Source organism: Stenella coeruleoalba, assembly GCF_951394435.1.
Source record: "Stenella coeruleoalba genome assembly, chromosome: 19".
NCBI classification, from domain to species: domain Eukaryota; kingdom Metazoa; phylum Chordata; class Mammalia; order Artiodactyla; family Delphinidae; genus Stenella; species Stenella coeruleoalba.
Genome location: NC_137165.1, coordinates 5,985,274 through 6,008,057, shown reverse-complemented (window position 1 = coordinate 6,008,057; position 22,784 = coordinate 5,985,274). Strand labels below are relative to the sequence as shown.

At 45.5% G+C, this 22,784-nt stretch overlaps 1 protein-coding gene across 2 annotated transcripts; it reads right to left on the bottom strand.

Moving 5' to 3' along the window:
* Nucleotides 1–125: 125 nt before the first annotated feature.
* ZNF18 (zinc finger protein 18) lies at nt 126–21,433 on the bottom strand. Of its 2 annotated transcripts, XM_079903886.1 has the most exons (7): nt 21,347–21,433; nt 15,854–16,333; nt 14,435–14,621; nt 13,922–14,013; nt 7,697–7,781; nt 6,947–7,054; nt 126–2,720 (listed from the first exon to the last, which is right to left on the bottom strand). In XM_079903886.1, exons 2-7 carry the CDS (start codon nt 16,238–16,240, stop codon nt 1,954–1,956), a joined length of 1,626 nt encoding a protein of 541 aa, XP_079760012.1. In that variant the 5' UTR covers nt 16,241–16,333; nt 21,347–21,433; the 3' UTR covers nt 126–1,953. The 2 variants fall into 2 exon arrangements, with proteins under 2 accessions (XP_079760012.1, XP_079760013.1); XM_079903887.1 differs by lacking the exon at nt 21,347–21,433 and having other exon boundaries at nt 15,854–18,005.
* Nucleotides 21,434–22,784: the final 1,351 nt, after the last annotated feature.

Here is a 22,784-nt window from a genome sequence, read left to right as displayed (position 1 = left end):
CTCTATTGGGGGGCTTGTTGGTTAAGTCATCTGGGGGTGGGGATTCACCACTCCTTCTAGGATCATTATTTCCACATATCCTTGGAGAGACTTATTTTTGGATTAATTACTATTTAGTACAGTGGTTCTTCATTTTGAGCAGGCATCAGAATCCCCTGGAGGACTTGTTAAAACAAAGATTGCTGGCCCCCACCATTCAGAGTCTGATTCAGTAAGTCTAGGAAATTGCCGATGCTCCAAGTCTGGGGACTGCACTTTGAGAACTCCTGATGCAAAACATAAAAACCCACCCTCCTACAAACCTCTGCTATGAGAACACAGAGTCTCATGCCAATTCCACCATGATTTTCCTGCTTTCTGCCTTGTGGTTCCCACATCCCCCAAAGAAGGGCCTTATTCCTCATCTTCATGCTATAAGAGTTAACAAATTACTCTGGAATCCAGGGATTCCAACCTAAGTGCTGTCTCTCCTCACATCAGCCAGCAATGTACTTCCCATTGTTTGCCAACAACTTGCAGTTTCTTGCCTACAGTTCATCTGTTCCCATGGAGATAGCTCTGTCCTCCTCCTCAGCATCACGCTTCCTGATCCTCACTGGGAACAGTACAGCGAGAGCAGGCAGAGGACGACCAAGATGGAAGGAAAGTGGTGTCGCGGTACGAGAGCAGGACACTCTGGGTCACGTCAGTTTTGGAGACAAGTGGTCAGGTTAGATATGTGTGTTAATAAACCTCTAGATACACTATAAATTGGATCAATACTATTGATTTCTTCCTAACACGTACAGACAAAATGAGAGAAGGAAGATTATTTTAGAGGCCAGGACACTTTGGCAAAAATGATGGATGGCCTAAGGGGGACGCTAGGAGAAAGAGGGGCAACTTGAGGCCCCAGAGCAAGTGGGAGGTGGGCACGGAAAGAGGACACCAGAGTGCCCTGCACTGGCCAAGCTCTCACCGGGGCACCAGGCTAGCAAGTTCCCATCACTGTTCTGCTGGCTGGTAAACTTGGTGGGTTTGTACGAGCTGATCTAGGAGCTCAACCACCACTTAGGGTCTGTGAGTTCCAGTCAGCACACAGTGGACGCTGCAGACACAGACAAGACAGGGAGTGACCACCAAGTTTATTGAAAACAAGGGAAGCTTGGAGTTAGCTTTGCACCTTTATGACAAAGACCACACTGAGCTAACTGGCCTCTACGCTCCCCCCTCTGGAACAGAAGACCTGCTCTAGGACCACAGTTCTAAAGGGCAGATGTGAGGTTCTTCCCAGCAGCAGCTGCGGCTAATCCAGTTAAACCCTTCCCAGAGACCACTCCTAAAATGGGACCTCCAAGTGACACATTTTCCCCAAGGGGTCCAAGAGAAGAGATGAGCTGAAAGGTGAAGACTTTTCTTCCTCCTGATGCAGAAGCAAGAAAGTCAACCTGCGTGAAATCTGATCCCGAGGCCAAGATATCCTCCGCGTCTAAAACCATGTCCCAGTCTCTCCTCTCCAATCCATGAAAAAATGAGACAACAGGGATATTTTCTAAGAGATGCAATTTCTACGGATGGAGCCAAGTTTGTTTTTTATTTTTTTAAATAAATTTATTTATTTTTGGCCACGTTGGGTCTTTGTTGCTGCACGCATGCTTTCTCTAGTTGTGGCAAGCGGGGGCTACTCTGCATTGTGGTGCACGAGCTTCTCATTGCGGTGGCTTCTCTTGTTGCGGAGCACGGGCTCTAGGTGCACAGGCTTCAGTAGTTGTGGCACGCGGGCTCTAGAATGCAGGCTCAGTAGTTGTGGCGCACGGGCTTAGTTGCTCCGCGGCATGTGGAATCTTCCCAGACCAGGGCTTGAACCCGTGTCCTCTGCATTGGCAGGCGGATTGTTAACCACTGCGCAACCAGGGAAGCCCGCCAAGTATTTTTAAATGGACCAGGAGACAGACATGGGCTCACAGAGCTTGGCTATTGAAAGGGCTTCTTTCCCAAATGGGATCTTTGATGTTTGGCAAGGCTTGAGCTCCAGCTGAAACTTTTCCCACAGCGGGAGCACTTATACGGTTTCTCTCCTGTGTGAACCCTCTGATGCCTATTAAAGTTGGATCTCTGAATAAAACTCTTCTCACAGATGGGGCACTTATAGGGCTTCTCCCCCGTGTGGATTTTCTCGTGGTGGCGCAGCCCCGAGAAGTCGCTAAAGCCCTTCCCACACGTATCACACTTGCAGGGCTTCTCGCCTGTGTGGATTCGCTGATGCTTCACGAAGTTTGAACTCCGCAGAAAGGCTTTTTTGCAGGTGGGGCACTGAAAGTACGTCTCTCCAGTGTGAGTTCTTTGGTGAAAATCCAGCTGGGAATTCCGGTAGAAGGCTTTCCCACACTCCCTGCAGGTAGGGAGTCTCTGGGCCATGGGGGCTCTCGGCTGCCGTCGTGGGGAGGCCTCTCTCTTCCCCTCCAGCCATGGCATGGACGGCTCTCCGGGAAGAGGTGGCAGATGCTGACCCAGCTGTGTCCCGGAATTCCTCTCTCGGGGAGAGGGCTGCGCCCCTGTCCCCTCACCATGAAGGTTCTCCTGGGCCTCGGGGAGATTCTCTCCTTCTCCAAAGCATCTCGGCTCATCCTTGCTGAAGAGGCCACTCAAGAAAGTCTGAGGAGGCTCTCCTGAGGCTTGAGGGTCCTGGTCCCTGTAGTTCTCCAAGTTTAAGTTCTCTTTGTCATTCTCCTGTCTGTCCCCTGAGAGGAAAAAGAAGATATGGAGCAGCTCAATCAGTGGTCTGCCCTGCTTTGCAACTCATGTGTCAGAGAGAGGGTCATCACAAAACATTAATTCTTTTTACCAAGAGGGCATCGGTGAGTGAAGAAAAACACTGTCCAGCCTGAGCACCTGGCACTCACTTCACGTGTGTCCAGGCTGTGACTCAGCTCTGGAACCAAGGAGAACAACTGACAGCAGAGGATGGCTCCCAGAGGCCATAGTGGCCACCCCCACAAAGAGGCAGCAAGTTTCTTAAGCCCAGGAAAAACAAGTCTAGTATATGAGAGTACTACTCTAAAAACGTATTGGTTTTTATCTAATTATATATAAAAGATAAATATGATCACTAAAAACAATTTGAAAAGCATACACAAGAAAACCAAATCAACCTCAATTATACCACCCAGAGGCAACAACTATGAGTATACATTTCCTTCCAGTCTTATCTAATTTATACATATGTATGTATGTACATATGTATGTATGTGCTTTTTTCTGACACAACCGATATCATACTGTATAAACAGTTCTATTTCTGGCTTTGTAGCCTTTAAATTGTAGATGGTGGTACTTATCAATTCCACATGGATTCTCCCTTTCACAAGTCACCCCAAAATTCATGAAATGCAACCACGTGTCATTTTACTGTGGTTGTGATGCACAGTGAGACTGCTGTGTAAAAGCGAACCCCTCAGTCTGTGCTTGAATCCAGCATTCACTTGTGCTTCATTATGTCACGTAACAGTTAAAGTTTGTTTTTCTCATCATAACTTGGGTTTTTGCTTATTACTACTTAATGATGCATGTAGTAAAGATTTTTATTTTAGTGGTAGAATTTATCTTCAACTTTTATAAATTACTTTATTCCTGTAGATCTAAAGAAGCTGCTTGCCTTTCTCTTTCCTATATCAGTGTCTTTCAAATTATCAGCTAGAGACCGGAATCTGCTAGAGAACCAGACCTGAACTTGGTAATTCAGAGCCTTATAACATGTTCCTCTCAGATGACAAAGGTACTTTCTCTTTTCTTTAAAGAAGCCTTTATAAATATCATTTTAAAGAGCTGAATAATGGCCCACTGTGGAGACGTCATAATAAACACATAAGAGGAAACATAATTTATTTAAGAGTTCTCCTACTATGGGAATTAAGTTGTTTGTTATATTTTGCTACTATAAATAATATGTGATAAGCCTTTTTCTTCATAAATTCTGCCCACATTTCTGATCAATATCTTAAAGGAGGTTCCTCAAAGTAGAATTACTGTGTCAGTGGGCATGAATGGTCTTAAGGCTGTTGACACCTACTGGCAAATCGATTTCCGCAACGACTCTGCCATCCATCCTCGGGTCTGAGAGGCTGGGCAGAGAGGAGGTGAGTGTTCAATACCTAAGCACTGACTGTGTCTCAAGTATCTGCCGTTAAGGCTGGTGAAAAATGGCTTCTCATTGGTATAAATTTTAATTCTTTAGTTATTAAAGTTTTTCACACTTATGAGTTATTTTTCATACTCCAAGACTGCTGTCCACTTTTTTTTTTTACTGGGAAAGTCACTTTTTTTCTTATCAGCTTGCATTAACTCCTTCTATATTAAGAAAAATAATCACTTATCTGTCATGTTCATGAAAAGAGTTTTTCACCGTTTACTTATTACTTTAATTTTGTTTGGGGTTATTTTTATGTATAGGAGTTGTAGTCTCTTTCTTTTTAAATACAGTCAAATCTATTAATCTTTTAATGATTCTTTTCCGTTGCTTTTATACTTATAAAAAGCTTCCCCAGCTTGACATGAGTCAAACATTTACCCGTTTTCTTCTCTATTATTATTTTATTTTCATATTTTATGTCTTTTTCATCTGTTTCCAACTTATTTTGGTATATGACATACATAAAATTTAAGCTAATTCCTCTTCCCAGTCTTTTTCCTTATTTTGCTCATCCCGTGGATTTGTTCTGCTTCTTCCTTCATCACATATTAAAGTCCTTTATAGACCAGCCTCTGTTCCCAGGCTCTGTCTTCTGTTCCATTGGCCTGTGCATCTATTGTTATATCAGTATCCCACTGTGGTAATGAGTTTACCCTTTTAAAATGATATATTCTTAATATTTACAGACCCAACATTGATGAAACATTCTTCTTTCAAACCTTTTTACTGTTCTTGCAGTATTTTTCCTGATAACTACTTAAGAACCATTTTTCCAAACATAGTTGACCCTTGAACAACGAGGGGTTTGGGGCACCCACCCTGGTGCAGTCAACTTCCGAGTGTAACTTTATAGTCAGCCCTCAGCATCCAGGTTCTGCATCAGTGGATTCAACCAAATGCGGATCGTGTACAAATTTATTGAAAAACATCTGAGCATAAGTGTTCCTGCACAGTTCAAACCTTTGCTATACATGGGTCAACTGTATATATATATAATTTTAATCCTTTGGGAATTTGATTAGAGGTATGAGTATGAGGCTTTTTGAGGCTTACTCACCTGCTGACCTTCTTTAACAGTGAGCTGTTCTTCCATATGGTCAAACAAAATAGCGTATCTACCCTCTACTGGGACATCGCCCCCTGCTCTGAGTCCAGATTTGGCAGACTTCTCACTCTTGTACCTTTGAGACCGGACTAGTCCTTTCCTGTCTTGGTATCACTGTCTCATCCCTGCACACCTGGACTCCTGCGTCGGCTGCCCACAGGGTTCCCCTCCTCCAAGGGGACCCTCCCGGGCTGTCCTGCACGTGGCTGCTTCCTCAGCCTCTCTCCCCACAAATCCTCTCTCAAGAACCTACAATGGCGTCTCTTTCCCTTATCAAGGCAGGCTGGCTTTATACACTCTCCACAGTCTGGTTCAAGGTAAGATCTAATGGGACCATGTCAGCAGGTGAGATGACGGGAAAGAAAAAAAATAGAATGTTGCCATATGGAGATAGAGTGAGCAAGGTATCACAAATAAAATCCTACCGCATGGGAGTACAGGGGCAATCCCTGTACCTTCCTCTCAATTTTGCTGTGAACCTGAAACTGCTCTAAAAAATAAAGTCTATTAAAACAAAAATCCTACTGCAACAACCTCTAAAGCAGCATTTTCAAACTTTTTTTTTTGTCTGCTACCCACGATAAGAAATACTTTTATATCGAAATATATTTTGATATTTTCTATTCGGTATTATCATTTCATTTTTTAAAATGCTGGTTGCAACCCTATAAAATATTTTCACAACCTGCTAACTGGTCACAAAATGCAGTTTAAAAAATACTGCTCCAAAGGAATCCTTGTGAAGTAGTATTATGGTAAATATATTGCTTAAAATTAAAACCGTATGTCTCATGTGATGCTTGCTCTCTCTGTGGTATTGATACATTAGCGAAGGAAACAATTAATCAGATCTTACTGGGGAGAAAGAATGGCCTGTCATAGAGTTCCCATCCTTGGTCCTTTTATTCCTCCATGGTTCTGGGATCTTTTGTAGATTTGAGGGAGAGAGAGACACAGAGAGAGAGAGAGAGAGAGAGAGAGAGAGAGAGAGAGAGAGTGTGTGTGTGTGTGTGTGTGTGTGTGTGTGTATGTGTGCAGGAATGTTTGACAGTTGATTTTACATAACTGCAATGTTTTTAAAGAATGTAGAATGCAAAGGGTAATTACTGTTTTACAGCAGAACAAGTTCATATTTCTTCGTACCAGTCTTAAAATAATGTGATTTATATGAAGTATTTGATGTTGCTTCTGTTTAATGAGACTTAGATGCATGGAGATCAGGTAGACCATATTTTTCTGTTTGTCTTGTTTATTTTGTTGAGGGTGGGTCAGTTACCATTCACCATAACCAGAGTAAGAAAAGTCTAGTTACTTTGAACCTTCTTGTTAGGAAGGATAATAGTGGCCTGTTAGATAATCTTTTTTTAATAATAGAATTGAACCCATATCTGTTTTGGTCTCAACTGTACTAACCCTAATTCTAAGAAAGAAAGCTGTCAAAACAGGCAAGAGTGAGGCAACAGATCGGATGCGGGGTCTTTCTTCCATGGTTAAATATGTGTCAACAGCCCAATAGTCAGAGACGAGACCCACCTTGGTACTCAAACTGGACTGACCAGATCACGGCCGGTTAGAACCAATGTAATAGAAACCAAGTACGGATATTGCCCCACCACCTCCAATATAATGACTGGAGGTCAGCAATGGCTCTGGACCAGTAGAGGATCACTCACCTATGCAGGTGGATCTTGGGATCTTCTCACTGATGTGTAGGTGTGGTCCTGTCAGCTCTGCCCCAAACCCGGCTGGATCAGTCAGGTCATGCTTGGGATTGGAAATGCCTGGTACAGAGAGAGATAATCTGTGGGCCTGGATGAATGGGGAGCACTGGGGACCAAGCCGTGTTGCTCGAAGGAGGGCCCTGAGTGCAAAGGGAACTAGGGAAGCTCTGGAGACCGCTGAGGATGTGCGGAGCGTCTAAGACACCAGTACTCACGAGAAACCCAGGATATGTGGTGAAGGCCACAAAAAGAAGATTCTGAGAGGGAGGAGTCAGACCACCTGGCAGGCTGGTGCGAGGGTCGTGACTGGGACCCCACGCGTGGTTGGCTGGGACTGTGGTTAGTAGAAAAGGCCATGCGTGGTCGGCCACCGCTGAGCCCCGTCGTAACTCAGCACCTACGAGCTACGTAACCGTGAGCAAATGACTTGATCTGATGCTCACTTTCACCACCTTAAAATGGGAATTCCATCACCCGTTTCACAGATGAGGGGAGTTACTGTACATGAGGAGCCACAACAGTGCCAGGCGCACAGAACACGTCCAGTACAGGGAGCTGTCACTGTAGCTCAACCACCTCCAGCTCCGCAGTTCCCAGCCACGTCTCTAAGGACTTCCTTCACCCAGAGAACATCAAGCAGTGCGGCTGTCTCTAAAGCACACGGAAGATGTCTCCTTCCATCAGGCTGACCCATGCCCGTACCTCCTGAGACCATCTTCCCATAAGTCTCCAGCATGAGATCCCAGTATTGCTCCTTCTGAGTGGAATCCAGGTGCCTCCACTGCTCCTAGAGAAAAACACAATGCTGTGAGTCCAGGGAAGGCTTCTGAACCCTCCTTCCCTGCCTGTGGGAGGCTGAGAAGAAAGGAATGGGCCTCAGGATCCTGGCCATCAGATGGTCTGAGAAAGCATGGGAGGAGCTTCAATGGGAAATCGACAGGGTCTGCCTCAGTGTTTCTTGCCGTGGTTAGAAAACATTTAGGTTTTAAGTTCCGTATTTTCTTTTAAGTTGCCTGTTTTTGCGAGTGGAGAAGAAAGAGAAGGCAGGAGCCCTTTCTCCACTTGCCTTTTGCTTAACTCTCTCAGTGCTTATCAGAGAGGTCTTTGAGCAGCAGGGGCCCGATATTCCCCATATTTCATTAAAGTCTGGAAACTCAAGAGGGAAAGGAAAGAAATTTTAAAATGTATTTGTTGGAAAAGCAAGTGCAAATCAGTGAAGGGGTGGGAAGGGTAAAGAATGACATCAGGCGAGTTGTGAGTCTCACTGTGAGACAGACTGTGGCCTCGGAGCAGAAATGCTGCAGCCACACACACTTCGAATCTCCCGACGGTTCTGAGTTTAGGTCCAACAACAGATCAGTTTTCCTCCAGTGAGTGGGAAATGGAGGGGTTCCCTAGGGAAGCTGTCCCTTGAGTACGCCCAAAACATGCCCTTCTAATCCTATGGAACTGAGCCTGGAGACTCAACGCTGGGAAGGCCATGGAGCTGGGGTCAACTTTTGTGAATCAAATGGCAGTCTCCCCACCAGGAGGCTGACTGTTAGACACTCAGTTTGTACAGCAGAGTGATGAACAGCGCAGTCACTGGCGTCAGACGCACTGGGATTCATGTCCCAGGTCTGCCATTTCCAGCTGCGTGATCTAGAGGAAGTTACTAAACTTTTCTGGGCCTCAGTCCTCACCTAATGATAGTACTAGACTCAAAACACTGTCTGGAGGTTTAACAGAAGTAACCAAGTGTGAGCTACTTTCAAAGCACCCACTACTTTTCATTCATAGCATTCACCACAGTTTATTAAATATTTATATATATGTATGTATACACACACACACACACACACACACACACACACACACTCACGAATGTATTTAATGAACAGTTGCCTCTGTAGCACATTCGCACCATGAGAAAAGGATCCTCCACTGTTCTCTCTCAGTTCCCAAGACCGTGCCCAGGCTGGAGCAGGCACTCAATAGAAGTTGTCTGGGTGAAACAAAGCCCTTAGCAAACACGTGCTTGGTAGGCGGTCTGTATTCTCATTATCACTACCACATGCAGCCTATGGGTTATCACCACCACATGCAGCCTATGGGTTATTCTCATTATCACTACCACATGCAGCCTCCCAAGGTTCACAGGGAGAATTCAGGGATCCTGCACACTCTCGGAAACCCTAAAGTTGATAACCATCTATTATTGTCATGAACGGCCAGCCAGGCCACAGGCGGCAGAAGTGAGGAGAAGAAGAATGAGAAGAGAAGTCACCCTCCATCACACCCAACCCACTACCCAGGGAGGCCATTCCCCATTCTACATTAACTCTGCCCCCAGTACATTAAGGGGACTGGAAATGGCTGAAAGAGAGTGGAGACGCCAAAAATTCTTTAACTAGCAGATACTAAGCTTTAAAAGAAGAAAAGAAAAGGAGGAATTAAATTTCTTAGGGTGAAAAAAGTGAAAAGGTGAAAAGTGAACTCTATATGTTTATTAACTATAACCACATTTTAAATATGGATTTTAATTTTTAAAAATTTAAAGTAGGAATTTTTAGCAACTTACTTTGTTAATCTTCTGTGAAGGAAGCTACCTTAACAGCCTACTGGAAATAACCAGCTTGAGCAAACACTGCTGAATACAGGAGTCCTCGGTCTTCCTGGTCAAAACACACAGACCCTCACGTCGGCACTGGCAGAGAAAAGGACGGGCTGCCAAGCGTGGTAACATCTGCCTGGAGGCCTGGCTCGCCGGATACAGGCCTCGTCCGTGGGCACCAAGAGAGTAGCCATCCAGCACAGTATAAGGCAGAAAGGAATACAGCCACCAAATCCCCCAAGGGCCACCATCAGCCCTTTCAAAGCCCAGGAAAGAGGCTTCAGGAGTCTCTGGAAGGCGTGCCTCCAGATTAAAGCCACACATTTACTCAAGGAACTGCCCAGGAGCTAGGGATGCATACGAAGCCCCTTACTTAAGAGGCAAGACACCAACTGCAGCCATCTTCATTTTCTGTCATTTTTATAAGAGGAGAAAAAAGTCCAAATTCCTATTCTGGAAGGATGGAAGTATGAGATCTGATGGGGAAATCATCTCAGTTTCATGTGGAAACAGCACCATCTTGTGGGTTTGTGGGACACTGCCACAACTGACTGGCACACAGGCATCTGTGCTGTGTTCCCTTCCCAAGGTTTGAAGACACAGGAACCGGCGCCAGTGCAACCCCAAGTCTGTGAGACTGTCTCTGACTCAGTCACGGCATCTACCACTGTGGACCTCATACCCTGCCATTGTTCTCGAGGTTCCTAATTTAGGGAACAGATCAGAGGACATGATTCTTTATGCTGTATTTAAACATTCCCTTCAGTTAGTTACAAAAGACTCCATTAAACATCGAGGTCCTTCTGATGCAAATAGTTGTTAGTTTGGGAGAGGGATATTGGGATCGGGTAGGGATGATTTTTGTTTGTTTGGGGTGAGTAGCTGTTAATCAGTTATCCGCTATATATAGGTAATTTATACATTACATATATTTATATACATACATTTATATTGTGCTGCTGGTGAGCATTTGGAATACTGACTGCAAGCTACCCAGAACAAGTCATGGTTAATGTCCTCACGTAATGTAGAGCTAATGTTCAACTCCGCTAGTTAAAATATGTTAATAAATTGTATATGCTTTTCATAGGGATACTCTGTATTTACTATAGAAGCAATAATAATCCTCCAAGTCGACCTGAGATATTTGGCAGAATACCCAAATCCTTTTCACCAAGGAGCCTCCTGCCTAACAGTTTGGTTTCTGCGTACTTAAAAGCAGGAAGATGGGCACCCTTGAGTCACTGAAAAGCTGTATCCCTTCCCTGCCCCCTCCCCACCCTCTGCCTGGGGTAAACTGCAAAGCTCGGACTCTGGTTTCTAAATCTTTTGAGCCTGGAAAGCTGAGGCTCAGACACATCTACAGCGGCTTCCCTGTGTCCTCACCTTCACTCTCAAGTACCCCACGAGGAAAGTCCCAAGAAGAGCTCCCCAAAGGTTTGAAACAATGCTCTGATTAAGATCTACAGGTGCCTGAAAAAGTTGATTTTTTTTAACATCTTTATTGGAGTATAATTGCTTTACAGTGGTGTGTTAGTTTCTGCTGTATAACAAAGTGAATCAGCTATACGTATACATATATCCCCATATCCCCTCCCTGTTGCATCTCCCTCCCACCCTCCCTATCCCACCCCTCTAGGTGGTCACACAGCACCGAGCTGATCTCCCTGTGCTATGTGGCTGCTTCCCACTAGCTTTTTTTTTTTTTTACATCTTTATTGGAGTATAATTGCTTTACAATGGTGTGTTAGTTTCTGCTGTATAACAAAGTGAATCAGCCATACGTATACATATGTTCCCATATCTCCTCCCTCTTGCGTCTCCCTCCCTCCCACCCTCCCTATCCCACCCCTCTAGGTGGTCACAAATCACCGAGCTGATCTCCCTGTGCTATGCGGCTGCTTCCCACTAGCTATCTATTTTTGTGTGTTTGTTTTTTACATCTTTATTGGAGTATAATTGCTTTACAATGGTGTGTTAGTTTCTGCTTTATAACCAAGTGAATCAGTTATACATATACATATGTTCCCATATCTCTTCCCTCTTGTGTCTCCCTCCCTCCCACCCTCCCTATCCCACCCCTCTAGGTGGTCACAAAGCACCGAGCTGATCTCCCTGTGCTATGCAGCTGCTTCCCACTAGCTATCTATTTTACGTTTGGTAGTGTATATATGTCCATGCCACTCTCTCGCTTTGTCACAGCTTACCCTTCCCCCTTTCCGTGTCCTCAAGTCCATTCTCTACATCTGCGTCTTTATTCCTGTCCTGCCCCTAGGTTCTTCAGAAAATGTTGATTTTTATCAAATGCAACTTTTCAGAGTTGTTCACCACATTATCAAGATAAACCTGTTCTTGAGACTTGTGTTTACAGCCAAGATGGAGTAACAGGGAATGGATTTACCTCCCTGCTGAAACAACCAAAAACGGGGACAAGATATATGAAACAATGATTTGCAGACGATATACTTTAGGAAGAGCAGAACAGAGATCCCCGTGTGCCCTACAGTTGCCCAAACTTACCACCTGGAGAGGGCCTCCAGAGCAGCAGAAGGAGCTCAGGGTCTGGGGAGGCCAAGAGGGTTACAGAGTTGTCAGCAGGGGAGCTGCACACAGAGAGAGCTCTGGAGATCTGCAGAGGGTCCCCCGCAAGTCAAGGAAAGACCCCCCCCCCCGAAAGAAGCAGAAGGCACAGTCCCCAGAGTGCTGGAAACACTTCATATTTCCAGCAGCCAGAGTGGAAAACGTTGTCCATCAAGAAGCATAAGGTATAGTATCACCTCAGTACAGGAGGAAGATTAGCCCTAGACTAAAGGCTTCACTGGTGCCATGTAACAAACTGTATCCAAGTAACTTAACTGCATCCCAGAGCAGAGCTCAACAACATTTATAGGAATGCAAAAATATGCAGCCCCTAACAATGTAAAATTCACCATGCCTGACATGCAATCAAAGATTACTGGGCATACAAGGAAGTAGGAAAAAACATTTCATAATGAGGAGATCAAACCATCCATCAAAACTGACTCAGAACTGACACAGGTGATAAATTAGCAGACAAGGACATTAATACAGATATTATAAACATATTCCATATGTTCAAGGAGCTGGAGGAAAGATTGAACACATTAAGTACAGACATGAAAGATATGATAAAGCCCAAATTCAAACTTCTAGAGATGAAAAACATCTGAGATGCAAAATACACTGGATGGGATTAAAAGCAGATAAAACACTGCAGAAGAAAAGATTAATGAGCTTGAAGACATAAAACTAGAAACTACACAAAATAAAACACAGAGATTAAAAAGAGAGAGAGAACAGAGCATCAGTCAGCTGTGGGTCAACTTGAAGAGATCTAATGTATATATACACATGTTAAGATTATACATGTCCCACATGCGTGCTATTCTCACAGTTCCCAAAGAAGCAGAGAAGGCAGGGAGACAGAAAAAGCAGTTGACATAACAGCCAGAATTTTTCTAAATCTGATGAAAGCTATAATCCAGCAGATCCAAGAACTTCAGTGAACCCCAAGAACAAGGAACATGAAGAAAATGACCCCAAGGCTCATCATAGTCAAAATTTTTTAAATCAGAGAGAAACTATTAAAAGCAAGCAAGAAAAATACATGATATGCAGAAGAACAAAGACATGTGGCATGAAGAACAAAGAAGTACATGTGGCATGGTTCCATTTTGTGTAAAATTCCAGAAAATGCAAAGTACTGTATGGTGACAGGAAGCAGAACAGTAGTTGCCTCAGGACTGGGGGAGTAGAAGAGCAGCAGGGAGGGTATTACAGAAGGAAGCCTTTGGGGGCGACAGATATGTTTACTATCTTGACTGCAGTTCTGGCTTCACATCTGTATATACCATGTCCAAGAACTGATCGAATTGTACACTTTAAATAAGTGCACTCTATAGTTTCTCAGTCACACCTCCACAAGTGAGTGGGGGAGAGGATAACCTGTCCCCACGTTAGATATAACATTCGAGATCACAAACCGACCCCAACGTGGAGGCCTAGACTAGGAAATGAAATAACAGTCTTTTCTCAGCATAACCCAAAGGTAATAAAAAAGGGAGACAAGATTGCTTCATCACAGCAACTTCTTCGAGGGCCCAGATTCTATTATTAAAGATGACAATTAGGAAACATTCTGCCTTTAAAGAAATATTGAAACTCGAGTTTCATTCCACATGTATGGCTGTCATCCTTGCTAGGCCTTCCTCTCTCCTCCGATTCTGAGAACGCTTCCCTTTTCAATCCACGGACTGTTGACAGACCCTCGGAGCGAGGTTCTGGGGTACGAGAAGCAGGGGAACCCCGCTCACCTGAGGTGCTGTGTGGAGAAGGGAGGCTCCAAAGTCTTGGTCTCTGATGAGCCTTTCCTCGGGTCGGGCAGGAAGTGGGGAGGCAGCCAGGGCTGAAGGCGGAGACAGGAAGATTAAAGAATCCCGATGTCCTGTCACCCGCTAGCCAGAGGGCACAGGTGCAAACCTCCACACGTTAGAACCAACGCCTGTTCCGCCGTCTGTGATCTCAGACTTGTGCTTACCTCCCTAACCCACTCCAACTCCCCCTACCTTCCCAGCTGCCTCACCCGTGTCTCATCCCACCTCCCTCCCCAGAACCCAAATCCGAAAGGCCTGGCCCTGTCATAAGTGGTTTAAATTGCAGCCTTTGAATCTCCAAATCAGAGTGATTCCTGTATGTCTACCCTGCTTCCGAACTTCCCAGAGACACCCCAATCTAAGCGGCACATCATTTCAATTCACTCTTAGGCCTACTGACCACAATCCCACAATTTCTCCAAGACAGCACCACACACACCACCTGCCCCTCACCTAGTCCTTGTTCCGAGTCGGACTCCTCTTTCACGATGTGGCTCAGTGGCTCCCCAGACCGGCAGGCTGAGTTCTGAAGCCCCAGCTCCTGAGGCACTTCAACATGGGCCTCCGCTTCCCCCAGTGGGCAGCTTTCAGGCTCCGCCTTCTGTGATAAGACTTCCTGTCCCAGAACTTGGATGCTGATCTAGAGACCACATGGTACTAATTACTGAAAGATCCAGAGTAAGGATTTCTGAAAGATACAAAGCTAACCTTCTAGAACGCATCATAAGGCAGTCCTTAGGGACATGGGGCAGGGAAAGAAAAAAGCGAGCATTTACTTCTGGTCCAGCAGGAACCAGGGAAGGAAACGTCCTGAGAGAGGCCAGAAGCCATGGCCTGTGAGCCCTTCCGACAGGCCACTGATGTTGTGTTTCTACTGGACAGTCTCCACCAATTAAAAGGCAGGCATCTTTGGAACAGCTTCTCAAACATTCTAAAGATGGAATGGGATGGGAGATTTAGCTTCAATCCCTAATGGATAAAAAGTGTAGAGAATCTCAGGGAGTCGGAGTCTTAGAATCAGGTGAGGCATGGGGACACACTGAGATAGTATAACAAGAAATGTGCAACTGGGCTTTGTCCCAGGTTCCTGGCAAGTGCTCCTAAAACCCCTGGAATCTCCTGAAGGACAGGAGTGCCGGGAGCAACTCCTATTCAGAAGGAGCCCCTTTCAACCATCCCTGAGTTGATGCTGACGAGGTGACTCTTGGTGGCCCCTAGACGGCTTCAGGATGGTGGCCGGTCCCAGAGGAACTAATCAGGTGATCAGAGGGTTGGAACTTCCAGCGCCACCCCTCAACCTCCGGGGAAGGGAGAGGGGCTGGAGATTTTCAATCACCAACGGCCAATGATGAAGCAATCATGCCTAAGTAATGAAACCTCCATAATAACTCCTAACCTGTGGGGTTCAGGGAGCTTCTGAGCTGGTGAATACATACAAGTGCCAGGAGGATGGCGTGCCCAGATGAGGGAGCAGATGCCCTGTGCCACCCCCATCTCCTCCATTTGGCTGTTTCTCAATCATATCCTTTATAACAAACCGGAAAATACGAGTAAAGTGTTTCCTTGAGATCTATGAGTCACTGTAGCAAACGATCAAACCCGAGGAGGGGGTTGTGGGAACCTTCAAATTTGTAGCCAGTGGGTCATAAGTACGGGTGGCCCCTGCAGCTTGTGATGGGGTATGAAATGGGGTCAGTCTTATGGGACTAGCCCTTATCCTCTGGGGTCTGAGCCAAGCCAGACAGTGTCAGCGAATTGGTTGTTGGTGTGGAAAAGCCTACATATTTGGTGCCAGAAAAACAGACAACACCCCTGCTAAGACCCCAGAGGAGCCCTGTGCTTCAGTCAGAGATCACAAAACTCTCTGCTCACCCACTGCCACAGCTTCTGGGGTTCCCCCCTCAAGCTCTCCACAAGGGTCACTGCTTCCTCCCCGCTGCCTGGACACTGCTTCCGCACCCACATCTGGATCTCCCCGGGCAGGATGGTCAGGAACTGCTCCAACGTCAGGATCTCTAGGATCTGCTCCTTGGTGTGAACCTCTGGCTGCAGCCACTGGGAACAGAGCTTCCGAAGTTGTCTCAGGGTTTCGTGGGGCCCGGACATCACCTGGTAAGGAAACTGCCTGAAAAGCTGGCGTGCAATCTCAGAGCTGGAGGGCTCCCCTCGAGGGGTGTCATCTGGTCCAGAGAACGCGGACTCCTTGGGCTTGGCCAGTGGCGGCGGCAGGACTGGAGCCTGCCCCAGCTCCACGGGCATCGTCTGGCTTGGCAAGTCCTTTTAGATGATGTGCTTCTGGGATGGAGTTGTCCCTGGGAGAACCAGGTCTTCACAGAGCCTCTCACAGGGACACTGGAGGGGGAGTGACAGTGATGCTATGCGGATGAGAGGGACGCACTTTCAGAAAGGACAAATTCACACGCCCTGCCTGAGAAGCCTCGGAGGCAACCGTGCATCTTCTGAAATCAATGGACACACTAATCTATTTTGAAAGATGGTAAACTTGAAGCCACAGAGCAAACCATTACTACCATATCTAGACTGTCATCATCACCCTGACCATTTTTACAATGTTCTCTCTTGGTCTTCAAAAGGCCAGACCAAGTAGAAAAATGAAACGCACCACATTAAGCGTTCTCACTGTGGGTTTCCAAGTAAACAGCTCTTCTGCAAAACACTCCAATGTCTGCATCCATGTGTCTGCAGACCAAAAAATAAAGCTGAACAAAGACCTTGAAGCCCTAGGAATGAAGGCTAAGGCTGAAATGATCAGATGCTTCCAAAATAAATATGAGGTTGAAGAGAACTCTTCCCCAAAAGGTGCAATGAAATTTCTAAGTGACCTCTTTTGAATGCCATGTTGAAAACTGGGAATTTATGAAAAACCTGTCACACTGAAATTTTCAACACTGGACTGAAAGAAGGTTTAGAATAAATACTGACTACCTCAACAACATTCCTACAGACTTGAAGCAAGTAATCACTCTTTTATGGCGAGTGGTATCAAAATTCAGAAGGCAGCAACTAAGACAGTGAAAAGAGAACTATTAAATGGCAAAGTTAATATTAAGATATTTTTAAACGAGCATGCACTATTTCTAGCTAGCTTTCTTGCATGTAATCCTAATATTAGATTATTGGGTCTATCTTTAAATATTATGAAGGAGCTAGAGGTCATCATTTCTCCATAAAATGAACCACAACAATCAATCACTTGGGTGTCTGGCGTAATCAGAGATCAGTACAACACTGTAGCTTTTGATGGCTGCTTTTTCCTTGAGGTGTAAGAGCAACGTCTTCACCCCCACCACTTCACCCAAACAAGCCACCCTATATCACAACATCATTTAAAAATAAAACAAACAAAAAAAGAAAGCATTTTTTTTCAAGGGTACAAAAAAGGAAGGAGTAAGGTAAAAAAGGATCGATCTAATATTATGTTTCTCATGTGGACCTCACTAACTGTACTTTTTGTTTACGCAGAGACCCATATATTTCAGCACCCAGAGTGCTACAGCAACATATGTTCTCAATAATTCAGGAATTCTATTTCCGGTCATGGCAGCCCACCTACTGTAAACAATGACAAAACTGGAGAAAACCTAAGAGGCCACTGTTTTCAAGCACTGGCCAACCGGAAAGGCGAGAATGGAATCCCTGAGAGAAGAAAAGCTTGTGAGGAGGGCCACGATCATCCCAGCTGTCTGCCGGGGGAGGATTTCCTAATCCCAGTGCAGAAGGCTGGAGCTTAAGCAGAGACCAGAGGTCTCACTAAACTGAGGAGGCAGAGATCAGCATTTGGAGCTACCGAAGTGGCTGGGATCGGAAGAACACGGCAGCAGGGAGGAGGGAGCTATGGGGTGGAGGCGGAAGTCTGTGCGGGGGGGCCCCCTGTGAGTTCTGGCCAAGGGCTGGGCTGCACTCAGTAGGGTGAAACTATGCAAGGTTCAACAGAGAGCAGTTGCTACCAGGTTAAAGGAGCAAAAGAGGGATACAAAAGGCCAGTCAGTGATGAGAGACATTTGCGTTTCTGACCCTGAGAGGAGAGAGACCTTATTAACACTCGAGGCATCCTGAGATACCAGAAAGGCCACATGTTAGGAGTAAGGACCATGCTCTAGAGAAAGACCTACTCTAAACCTGCCCTAAAAAACTTAAAGCCAAGCTTCAACAAGATCCACAGAAGAGGTCCAGTCTACTGCTCTATTCTGATCCAGTTAGAAGAATTTGGGGAATTCCCTGGCAGTCCAGTGGTTAGGACTCCATGCTTTCACTGCCAAGGGCCCAGGTTCAACCCCTGATCCGGGAGCTAAGATCCCGCAAGCCACACAGCATGGCCAAAAAAAAAGGAATTTGGGAAACACCTTGGGCTTTCCAAAGATCTGCCCTAAAACCAAGCCAACACAAGTTGATCAGTCAGTAATTGAACTGCCTGCTAGAATAAAAATCAGCACTCTTCAGAGGGAGGTAACAGAATCCTTAGGGTCTACAATGTGCCATCCACAATATCCAGGATACAATCCAAAATTACTACACATGTAAAGAAACAGGAAAATGTGACTCAAAATCAAGGGAAAGCAGTAAAGAGAAACCAACTTCAGATGGCCTGAGGACTTAAAAACAATATAGTCTTTATGACAGAAGAGATAGTGACTTTCTATAGAGAAATAGAAATTATAAAAAGAAACAAATGCAAATTCTAGAAAATGAACCATCAACCCAGAATTCCACATCCAACAAAAACACCTTTCAAAGAAAGAATTAAAGACATTTTTCAGATAAATAAGCTGAGAGAATTTTTCACCAATGACTTGTACTACAAGAAATGCTAAAGGACATTCTTCCAGTTTAAGGGAAACTCATATATACAGAAAGGAATGAAGATCTCCAGAAATGGTAAATACATGGTGAATAAGTTTAAGATACTATGCTTTTATTTCTCCTAACTTCCTTAAAAGGCAACTGACTGTTAAGGCAAAGAAGACAATAGTATAAGTAGAACATAAGACAACTAGAAGTAAAAGATATAAAAATAGCACAAAGGAGAGGGTAAATGGAATTAATCTGTTGTTTTTACATTTATGAACTGCTAATTCAGAAATAGAAAGTTAGAAGTAAGAAGTAGTGTCAGGTGAAGTGACAGATGGGAAATGTAAAGGTGTTAAGTGAGGGGCAGGAAATAAGAAATGTGAATTATAAAGTGGTACAATATTAAAGTATATTCCAATAAGTTAAATGTTGATAATTTAAGGATGCATACTGTTAGCTGTAAAAATATTATACAAAGAGGTATAGCTAAAAGCCAATAGACGAACACTAAAAAACAGTCAATAATATACAGGAAAGGATCAAGAATAAAAATCAGAAAGATCAAATGGAAAAAAGACAATATGATAGATTAATACCCAGCCATATCAATAATTACATTAAACGTAAATGGACTAAACACTTGAATTATAAGGTTGAGATTGTCAAATTTAAAAAAGCAAGAGCCAACGGTATGCTGTCTACAAGAGACATTTTATGTATAAAGACAGATAGTTTGGAAATAAAATGGTCGGAAAAAGACATTCCATGCAAACAGCAAGCACATGAAAGCTGGTATGGCTATATTAGTATGTGACCAAGAGACTTCATGACAAAGAGAAAAAGAGGGGCATTTCATTATGATAAATGGGTCAAATCATCTAGAACACAAAGCAACCTAAATGTGTATGCACCTAATATCAGGTCTAAAGGGACAAATCCTCAATCATAGTTGCAGATTTTAACACTGTTCTCTCAGTAATTGATAGAAAAAATAGACCAAAAAAACCTGTAAGGATATAGAAAATCTGAACAACACTATCACCCAAGTTGATGTAATTGACATTTAAACCAACGACTGCAGGGGCTTCCCTGGTGGCGCAGTGGTTGGGAGTCCACCTGCCGATGCAGGGGACACGGGTTCATGCCCCAGTCTGGGAGGATCCCACATGCCACAGAGCGGCTGGGCCTGTGGGCCGTGGCCACTGGGCCTGCGTGTCCCGAGCCTGTGCTCTGCAACGGGAGAGGCCACAGCAGTGACCACGTACAGCCAAAAAAAAAAAAATAATTATATATATATATAAATATATATATAAATATATATATAAACCAACAACTGCAGAATACACATTCATTTCAAGTGCATACGAAGCATCCGTCAAAACAGACCATGTGTATAATTAAGTTTCAACACACTGGAATCTTAAAGTATAGATTCTCTGACCACAGAGAAATCAATAACTAGAAACCAATAACAATAAGATACCTAGACTATCCCAATATATGGAAATTGTTAAATAACAATAGTAAATAACCTATGACCAAAGAAAACAAACCACACAGGAAATTAAAATATATTTTCATATTGAATGACAATGAAAACACAACATATAAAAATTTGTAGGAAACAGCTAAAGCACTGCTTAGAGAGAAATGAGAAGCTTTAAATAACTGTTAAAATTTTTAATAAATATACACACATCCTTCACTGTCTAGATCTATTTGGATCCTGAGTTTCAAATAACAAGTGGCAAGATGTCAGATAGCAAGAGACTTATCAGTAGAATTATTCACATTTACTTAGTTCCCGAATTAAGATAGCAGTTTAGGTAACAGGGAAACTGACTTTCAGGGAAAACTATAGATTATAAAACATTTAAATCTAATTTCAGCAATTATACTCTCACATAATGGTAGGGGTAATGCCTCGCTTATAATTAAATTACTTGATAGATGCTTTATAGATTGATATCCCAATGACTTCATGAGAATCTGCTCCTGTTATGAAAAAAATTTAAAGATATCCCAAATGTATAGTTGCTATACTTATTAAAGCTATAACAAATTAGAATGATTTTTTAAATGAACATCTAGGTAAGGATACTTACTATACATTCATATACAAGTAACCCTTTGCAGAGCACCTACTATTGACAAAGACTGTCTCCTTAATCAAACTTCAGTCAAGCTGAAGTTGACTGAGTCATCTCTTTGACTAGGACTGGCCCTTGGACTCTGTCCTTGTCACTTCCAGTCCAGTTTAGCAAGAATCTTGCTGACTCCAGTTTAGGGAGTCAGCAAGACTTGACATTTGATCAAATTCAACATCCCTTGGTATCTGCTCAAATTCCTTATGGCCGTGGCCTGCCTTCAACAAAACCGGTCAAGTTGGCTTAGCTAGAGTCCCCCCTTAACCCAGATGTTTCCTCTTAGTAATTTTCCACCCACTGAGCCCACCCCACCCCTTGGCTATAAATTTCCAGTTGCCCTTGTTGTATTCAATCTCTCGCTCCAATACCACAAAGTCCCACGGTAGCCCCCCTGAATAGTCTGCCTTACCGTTTTTAACGAGTCTCTGAGTAACTTTTTCTTTAACACTATGCATCAGCTCCTTATTAGGCTCAGTTCAAGTCGTTTCTAATCCTCACAATTACCCAGCAAGGTGAGTATTACAGTGTACAGATCGGCAACCTCTGAGGCTCACTGCGGCGGCCAAATTCAAACCCAGGAGGCTCTAAGCCTGTGCTCTGGGGAGGAGAGCTGCAAACCTTTGAATTTGGGGGGCGGATTTGGGAGCTGTCACAAAGGGCTGGAGGGGAGGAGAAGCTACAGGCATTTAGCGCCCCGGAGGCCAGGGGGGATCCAGGCCTGCCAGGCGCTGGGCAGTGCTGCCCACTGCGTTCTCCACCCTCCGCCCACGACGCCGACAGCGCCGGGAAAGAGACTCCGGGCATCAGCCCATCCGGGTTCCCTCTTCCCGAGGCTCACTTCCAGCCTTTGGGGGAAGGCAGGAGGGAGGGGCCCCTTTTCGGTCCCAGTCCAGAGACGTGGCCGGAGAGTCCGGAGGGGCCCACAGGCTCAGGGACGCAGGGCCCGGTCCGGGGTACCGGGTCTCCACAACCCCAGAGTCCACTCACAGCCCCGTCGCCCCTCCCCCGCACTCGCCGCGTCCCCGCGCGCGCTCCCGGGCACTCGGGCGCGCGTCCGCCGGCCCGACCGCCGCTCCCGGAGTTCCGGCCGAGTCCGGCGCGGACGCGGGAGGCGCCAGGCCAGACCCCGGGCTGCCGCGGCCAGGCCTGTCAGGCCCGCGTGCGCTCACCTCGAACCGCGGCGCCGGCTCTGGGCGCACTTCCGGGAGACGGGAGGCTGCGCGCGCCTCTGGGGCTGGCGGGGCGGGGCGGGGCGGGGGCGGGGCGGAGACGCGGGCTCCGATTGGCCGCCCGGGTCGCTCCGCCCCGCCCGCGCCTCCGCGGCGCCGAGGCCACTGTGCGTCGCCTGCAGCGGGCGGTTGGGTCATTCATTCGAGTTCCGCGCGGTCACTCAGTCCTCACCTGGATGTGTAGTGAGCCCCGGGTCTGGGCCGGGCACTTGGACCAAGCACTGCGAGGGCTGCAGAGGTCGTTTTCGTGACTTTCCCAGACCCCTCTGCCAGTCCCACACCCAGAGCTGAAGCTTTCGGGCCGTATCCCAGGTTCTTACCCGGAGTCTCCTTGGGGTTCTCACCTCACTTGGCCTCCCAGGGGCATATGATTTGCCCCGACCTTGCTCTGTCCCGCTTCTCCAGCTCTCACCTACTCTGCATTTCCCGGGCGCTCTCCTTCCACCTCCCCTCTTTTCAGTGTTGAAGTTCAGTGGGGCGCCAGCCTGTCTTCCCACCTTGTCTCTCGCCTGTCTGCCCCCCTCACCTCACCCCTTCAACGTGGTGTCTTCCTCGCCTCCTCCCTCCGCTTCTTCACTTTCCCACGTGCCAACAGTGGCTAAGTCCTATGATTTTACC

What these genes read in the sequence shown, in the direction of transcription:
- ZNF18 (XM_079903886.1), bottom strand. Translation starts at nt 16,240, where the DNA reads ATGCCCGTGGAGCTGGGGCAGGCTCCAGTCCTGCCGCCGCCACTGGCC. An exon ending in TGGGAAGATGGTCTCAGGAG is followed by an intron (nt 7,055 to 7,696) that starts GTACGGGCATGG and finishes TCTCTGTACCAG; the next exon opens with GCATTTCCAATCCCAAGCAT. An exon ending in CCCAAGATCCACCTGCATAG is followed by an intron (nt 2,721 to 6,946) that starts GTGAGTGATCCT and finishes TTTTCCTCTCAG; the next exon opens with GGGACAGACAGGAGAATGAC.